This window comes from Trypanosoma conorhini (genome assembly GCF_003719485.1).
Source record: "Trypanosoma conorhini strain 025E chromosome Unknown Tco_14.4_contig_00330, whole genome shotgun sequence".
Lineage (NCBI taxonomy): Eukaryota > Euglenozoa > Kinetoplastea > Trypanosomatida > Trypanosomatidae > Trypanosoma > Trypanosoma conorhini.
In genome coordinates, this window is record NW_021704419.1 from 13,705 (window position 1) to 20,557 (window position 6,853).

At 58.8% G+C, this 6,853-nt stretch overlaps 3 protein-coding genes and 1 pseudogene across 3 annotated transcripts, besides 5 other annotated features; all 4 read right to left on the bottom strand.

Annotated features, from left to right (window-relative positions):
• Positions 1–347, bottom strand: Tco025E_05559 (ribosomal proteins L36; annotated as a pseudogene).
• A 37-nt stretch (positions 348–384) lies between these two features.
• Positions 385–415: a sequence feature (A-rich).
• A 222-nt stretch (positions 416–637) lies between these two features.
• Positions 638–1,720, bottom strand: Tco025E_05560 (uncharacterized protein; the record flags this gene model as incomplete). Its single annotated transcript, XM_029372453.1, has 1 exon — positions 638–1,720. One exon carries the CDS (start codon positions 1,718–1,720, stop codon positions 638–640), a length of 1,083 nt encoding a protein of 360 aa, XP_029227430.1.
• A 664-nt stretch (positions 1,721–2,384) lies between these two features.
• Tco025E_05561 (uncharacterized protein) lies at positions 2,385–2,828 on the bottom strand (the record flags this gene model as incomplete). Its single annotated transcript, XM_029372454.1, has 1 exon — positions 2,385–2,828. One exon carries the CDS (start codon positions 2,826–2,828, stop codon positions 2,385–2,387), a length of 444 nt encoding a protein of 147 aa, XP_029227431.1.
• A 1,269-nt stretch (positions 2,829–4,097) lies between these two features.
• Positions 4,098–4,143: a microsatellite.
• A 529-nt stretch (positions 4,144–4,672) lies between these two features.
• On the bottom strand, positions 4,673–6,343 carry Tco025E_05562 (putative dual specificity protein phosphatase; the record flags this gene model as incomplete). Its single annotated transcript, XM_029372455.1, has 1 exon — positions 4,673–6,343. The coding sequence occupies one exon, from the start codon at positions 6,341–6,343 to the stop codon at positions 4,673–4,675; it is 1,671 nt and encodes a 556-aa protein (XP_029227432.1).
• A 23-nt stretch (positions 6,344–6,366) lies between these two features.
• Positions 6,367–6,385: a microsatellite.
• A 31-nt stretch (positions 6,386–6,416) lies between these two features.
• Positions 6,417–6,440: a microsatellite.
• Positions 6,441–6,799: 359 nt separating this feature from the next.
• Positions 6,800–6,837: a sequence feature (A-rich).
• Positions 6,838–6,853: the final 16 nt, after the last annotated feature.

The following is a 6,853-nucleotide window of genomic DNA, read 5'->3' on the forward strand; positions in this document are numbered from 1 at the left end:
TCTTGGCGCGCCGCTTCTTGGCGGCCTTGAAGTTGCCAAGGCGCTTCTTGCAGAACTTGAGGGCACGCTTGTCCTTGCCGACGCGCAGCAGCTCCTGCACGCGCTTCTCCATGGGCGAGAGGCCGACGAGGTCCGTGATGATCGCCTTCACCGCGCGCAGCTTCTTGTGCGGAAGGGCGTAGCGGTCGTTCGAGGACGGGGCGCGGGCGCGGCGGGTGGTCTTGTGGCCCTTGTTGAAGCCGGCGATGATGCCCGTCCGCGGCGCGGGGGCCTCTGCCTTGGGAGCCTCTTTCTTCACGGCGGGCATGCTCTTTCTCTTGCGCAGGGGCGTGTTCGGCGCCGCAGCACAGTGCAGACGGGCGGGTGTGTGTGCAGGACACAGGTAAAAAAGAAAAGGAAAAGTAAAAAAAAAAAAGAGAGGGCGTGCGAAGAGGAGGGAAGAACTCCCCCCGCGGGTCCCCACCCATCGGGAATGGCGCCAATGTTGGCAAGAATTTCACCGGCAACAACAACAGCAGCAGCCGCAAAAGTTTGCCCCGCACACTACATGGGACAACCCGCGCAAAGACAGTACTTGTGCTCAAGCAACGAACACGTGGTGCAACTCCTGTTGATTGTTGAATACTCCGAACTGACTTCAACGGGAAGTATGTGAAAGAAGCAGTCGCACCGGCACACCCTCGCTAAATTGCTCCCGCAAACGCCTTTCAATGGCCTCCGCGACAGCCGCGTCCGCCACGTGTTCCCGCACAAACAACAGCCAGTGCTCACGCGGCAGCGGCTCACAGCGCAGCACCTCACGCTTGTACGCCATATCCATCCCCAGGTCCCAGACGCTGCAGCCGGCGATCCGCATCGCCTCTCCGGTGACCGCCAGCTGCAGCGTCCCAGAGCCGCTGCAGCTGTACGCCCCCGTCATGGAGCAGTAAATGTCCCCGGCAATAAAGCCAACCTCGGCAGCAACGAGATCGCCTTCGTTTACCGGGTCCCCCTCGGCGAAGCTGCACACCGGTTCGTGGCTACTGCCTGCGCTCCCGCCGGAGTCGGACGGGTAGCGATGACGGCGGACGGCGACGACGACGACTTTGGTGCGATAACTGTCCTGGTTGAAGAACATGTGGGCAAGGCAGGCACGAAGGGCACGGCACATCCAGCTTTCGCCGTGCTGGGCCACAATAAGCGAGAGCGCGGGGGCGATATCCTCCTTGCGGTTGATATAGACATCAAACGACCTCGCGCGGGTGTTTTCGTTGCGGGCCGATAAATATTTTTTAGACACCTGCAGCAGCCCCGCCGCAAACTTTCCCTCGCTGTCGTCGCTGCTCACAGGAAGGCCCTTGACAGGTGGCCGCAGCTGCGTCAGACAGCGCTGATGGTGCAGTTTGGGAGCGAATAGGTGGTGGCTGTCTTGCACTAGGATCGCCATGGGGAAAATGCCCCGCTGGCACGCCGCATCGATCAGGCGGGGGCAAAACAGAGGCGAAAAGCCAAATTCCCCGCGGTGGCCCAAACCTGCAAGCCGCTCCGCAAGTGTGTCGAGGTCGGCAGCGTCCCTCACCGGCGGGTACCGCCTGGAGAGGAACTTAACGCCCCCGGGGGTGAGGGGGAGAAGCGTGCGCACATCCTTGCGGCTGGCGGCGTCCTGCACCTCCCGCTCCACGTCCCCCGCGGGCGCATCGCCCCTGCCGGCCTCGACGAAGTGCCTTCGCGTGTGCCGCATCGCCCCTGCCGGCCCCGCCAGGGAGCTCCGCAGAGGAAGACAAGTCACAACGGCCCACCACCACCAATAGCCGCGCCTAGGGTAGCGTACTACAAAAATAAACAACAAAGGCAAAAAAGCGCACAACAACTCTAAAGAGGAGGAAAAGATGGTAGGCAGGGCGAACAAAAAAAAAAAAGAGGCGCACAAGTGCCAACATGGAAAGGAGCAGAAAAAGCCGCAGCATTGACAGCACTGTCCCCATTTCAGTTGCACACAGCCGTTTCACCCCAACGGTGGGTCGACAACGCAACTGAAGCAGCGGCCTCCATGCCGCTTACTTGACTCTCTTCCCACCAGCCCCACAAACCAGGCACCCCCCACTTCAATGGCGACGTTCTTGGCCCTGCCCGCTCCGCGAGGGCGAGGGCGACGGCGGGAGAGCACTCAGTTGCCAAAACGATACAACGTTTGCCAGGCATGTTGGCCTCCGCTGCCAACTCCCACGACGCAAGTCAGATACAGGCGGTGCTCACCCAGCAGCCGCTGCTAGGCGTGTTCGTTCCGGTGAGCTGTAGAGGCGGTAGCCGTTGAACCCCTAACACTGGACGCAGGGAAAGCATCGACAAGCGTGCCACGGCAATTCTCTCCTCCGCCTTCACCCACGGAGCGTCAATGCTAGCCCTCAATGAACGGCAAGGCCCCACTCAAGGCTCAGATCGCGAAATTTGACATTCCCGTCCTTCACCACCAAGGACTCTCGCACGCGGCGTTGCGTAAACCGCGTCAGCCAGCCGCCAACGCCCGGGATCGAAGCCACGCCGCCCGAGAGGAAGTGCACGTAGCCGCGCCTCTCGAAGGTGTTGGCTGTGATTGCCGTCACCCGCGATGGCCATGTGAGCCGCAATGCGGACCGCTCGCTGTCAAACACGGCAAGGGCGGCATGGCGGCCCCGCGCCACGCCCCAAAAGTTGGCGTAGTGCACCTCAGCATCCATCAAGCCGCGGAACTCCTCCACCTCCCTATCATCCTCGGCGGCGAAGAAGGCCTCGGCGATCCGCAGGTTATCCCGCAGGGTGCCGCTCGGGTCATCCACGATAAGCTTCAGTTTTCTAAGGTTGTACGACATTGTGCACCCTCCCCGCTCTTTGCGTCACTTTCTTCTCAAGGCGTGTCGCGTCGCGGGTAAGGCAATCGGCGTCCGATTAATTATTTGTTTATGTGTGTATGTGAGAAGCGGGAGGGAGCGTTGACGCCCCACTGCTTTGCACGCGTGCGGAGCAAAGCCAGAGAGAAAGAGGGCGAGCAAGAAGAGAGCGGAAGTGGCGATACAAACAATAGATACATATACAATGCATGTATTCAAGGTAGCGTGCTGCCTTAGTGCGACAACGAAGTACAGAAGACAGTGGAGAGCGCTCCAGGTATGGGAACAACACGGCCGCCGCATCCACATCCAGCGCCTTTCCGCCAGGAGCAGCAACGGCAGCACTAACCAACGAATACCTCCCTCTTTCTGCATCATCACGCCGGTTTGGGAAGGTCGGCCAACGCGGCCTCCACGACCGCCTTCAGCGCCGCTGTCAATGCCGCGGGGGCGATTGGCTGCCACTCAATCTGCCCCGCCTCGTCCCTCGGCACGCCGCGGCCCACCGTCGGATCGTCCTCGAAGACTTCCCCCTCGTCATCAAACACGACGTGTCCCCTTCGGCATTATTGGCTTCAATGAGCCGGAGTGGACGGACGCTAGCAAGAGTGTAGTGGCCGTAAGGGGGGCCAGAAAAAAGAAAAAAAAAACAGAGGGAAGGGAAAGCGAGGCACCGTGGCAGGGAAGAAAAGTGAGACGTCCACGCGTTACAAGCCCAAGGACGGTCGGCGTGTTGCACAGAAGGCAGTGAAGTTGACGGATTATACACGGCGGCACGGAGAAAACGAGGGGAAAAGAGAGAGAGGATGTCATCCAAAAAGGGACAGAGGAAAAAGCAAACAATAACAGGTACAACAACTCCTGCAGACGTTGGGCTTCATCAAGTTCACTGCCACACACTCTATCCAGTACTTTTTTACGTTCGCTCCTTCCCCGCCCATACGTTTTGCCTTCTCTCTCTGTGTATGTGTGTGTTTTTTTAAGGAGGTGAAGAGGAAGTTAGCGGTGCCTCGTGTTTCCGCCTGTGGGCGTCCTTCGCTTTCTTTTTCGCCGCCTTCGCCCAGACCACGCGCTCGGCTGGTTGGCCACATAAGCTCTTGCTCCGATCTTCACTTTGCCTTCGTTCCCTTTTCCACTTTTTAGTTCTTCGTTACCCCCCACCCCCACCCGTCTTGCTTCCACTTATTACAGGGGAGGCTCCTTCGTTCCGTTTGAAAAGGTGCGTCTCGAGAGGAAGAAAAATGAAACCTGCCCCCTCCCGCCTCCGCTCCCGCACGCCAAACACGCCCCCGCAGCCCTGCCTCCCCACGGCGGCCGAGGATGTCTCTGTTCCCGCCACGCTCCCACGACGCGGCGGCGCAGGCGCGCACGCACGACGCCCTCTCCAGCCGGGGGCGAAAAGGAAAGGGGGAGGAGAGACACGGCTCCTCGCCCCCGCCCAGAGGAAAGGGAATGCGACCAGGATGCAAAGGGCAGGTGGGCGGAAAGCCGGGCCCGGGTGAGCAATGAAAGGGAGAAGGGGGACGAGCCGTATAACGGCGCGCACAACGGCGCAACGAGATAAGCGGGATGAAGAGGTGGAAGGGAGAAAAAAAAAGTGGTAAAAGCGTGTACTTCTTCAGCATCTGCATTTCACATCTTGCTGCTCTTGCGTCCCTGGCCTTCCCTCTCCTCCCCCTTATCCCGCAGCATCGTTTCATTGCAAATGTCGTACTAGCAGAGAGAACACAATTACAGCGATTCTCGGCGCACCCACAGATCCACGGCGAAGAGTAAGCAAGAGGCGATGTTGAATACAAACGAGTAAAACATAAAACTGGATACATCTAACGGCGTCTGACTGACGAGATCACCACCGGTGAGTGGCGACGCACGATGCCACTCCCTCCAGTCTTTGTAGCGCTACTTCCTCCGTTTGCACTGCGGCTGCCGTGCGACCCCAATGTTGCCCCGCTAGGAGAGGCAACCCGCACACTTGCAGAGTTTGGCCGGCCCGCAGGAGAACTGAGGCGGGAACCCTGCGGACTGCTGCGGAGCAAAGATCGCTGCACCACAGCAGGCGGCTCCCCCGTTTTGCTGCCCTCCCACGCAGACACCACCCCACGACTAGGCTGCGAGCGATGCGGGGCAATGTTCCTGTAGCTCGACGCCCGCGCCGAGGTTGCAGGGGGCGCGGAGGAGGCGCTTCCGCCAAGTGCGGTTGGACTATCGGTACGCATCAAGGTGCTGCGAGCCACCCGTGCGGCCCCCAGGCTAGCGGCAACTCGCAATCTAGAAGAATTATTCTCAGCCACCGGCGCAGAGGAGGGGCGTTGGACAGGATGAGACGGCTTCGCGTCATGCGTCGGCGCCGGGAGCGGCGAGCCCTTACGGTATTTGTGGCTGGAGGTGAGTGTCGCGAAGGGTGAGCGTCCCGGGGCGTGAATCGTGTTGGGTGGCGCGATGTGGCGGGTCTCGGCCCCCGCAAGAGCCCCGCCCTCCAACACGGAGTGCCCACTCGCCGTGCGCACCGTGAGTGTCGAACTGGTCCCGTCCAGCGCGGAGGTGCTGCGGCCCGTTTTTGCCTCCGAGCGAACCGCCAGCTCCTGTCGGCCACGTGGATTGGTGCGTGGGTCAGACTCTGCACGGCGGGTGCAGGGGGTAATGCTGCGGCTCATGATGCCACCGCGGCCGTGCCAGCTGCGCAAAGACACGGAGCCGTGAAACCCAAGGAAGTGGTTGCTTGAGTCGAGCTGCTGCAACGACTGTACATTCACAACAGGGGTGCCATCTTCTGAGTCCACGTGGGTTCCTTGCTTTGTGTCGATGAACACAATGTGCCTGTCCTTTCTCCCCGATGTTTTCCTGCGCGCCTCAATCGGCTTCATCGGTTTTCCCAGCTCTACCTTGCTCGTGCACAGCCTGTACAACCCATTGTGTCCCTGCACCTCGAAGGTTAGCCCATTAAGCAAGGTGTTGCGCAGCATCCACTGATCATTGTCTAGGCCAAACTGAGAGTCGTCCACGTCCGGGTCAAAAACGTCGTGATCTACGCAATTACGCTTGGCAAACATACGCAGCTGCCGCAGGAAGTGTGGCCGGATGCACATATCCTTGTGGGCCATCTCCAGAAAGGCAAGGGCGTTGTCAAGCTTCCAGCCGTATTTCACGATGAAGTACGCCGCTATCAGCGCCGGGCTGCGTGACAAACCAAAGTGGCTGTGCACCAACACACAGTGGCCGGACTCAAGCGCCTCATCTATAAAGCGCACCGTGCGTTCAATATTCTCATCGGCGCTATCAAACATCACGGCGGTGCAAATAGAGCCCGTGGTGTCCCTCCACGGGAAGGTGAGGTACTTCACCCCTTCGTGCGCAAAAAGGTCGGGCAGCTCCCCACCAGCACAGTTGATGATGTGCGTGATTTTGTTCATCTCGATGAAGTCGAGGTCCTGTGCGGCAATCGCATTGCCGACGAAAATACCATCCTTCACACGAACGGCAATTAACTCCTGCATGACAACCCCCTAACTCTACCCCTACACACACACACACACACAGTAAGGATGACGACCAGAATGAGTCAGCTGCCCTCCTCCTCCTCCTCCTCCTCCTTTTATGTATTTACTTGTTTGCCTGTTTTTTTAATCCCAATCTGCTGAAAATCGTTTTTGCTAATTAAAGTTTATGGCTGTGGCCGTCCCACTGTGCTTCGCCGCCCGCGCCTACTATGTACGCTGCGACTGGAATTACTCCTTCGTGTGTGGGCAGCGGGAAGAAGCCCTGTGGAACTTGCCTCCGTGAGGGTAGTAGCGAGCGTGCCCAATTTCAAGCTTTGGCGACGAGACGGTGCAAGGGGTGGGGAAAGCAGAAGAAAAAGAAAGGAGGTGCAGAGAAAGAAAAAAAAAAAAGAGAGAGAGAGAACCGGAATGGGAAAAGTGAGAGGAGAAGCGGGGATGAAACCAATGAACAGGAAGAAAAGAAAAAAAGGACAAAAATAAAAAAAAAAGAACCTAGACGAAGAAAAA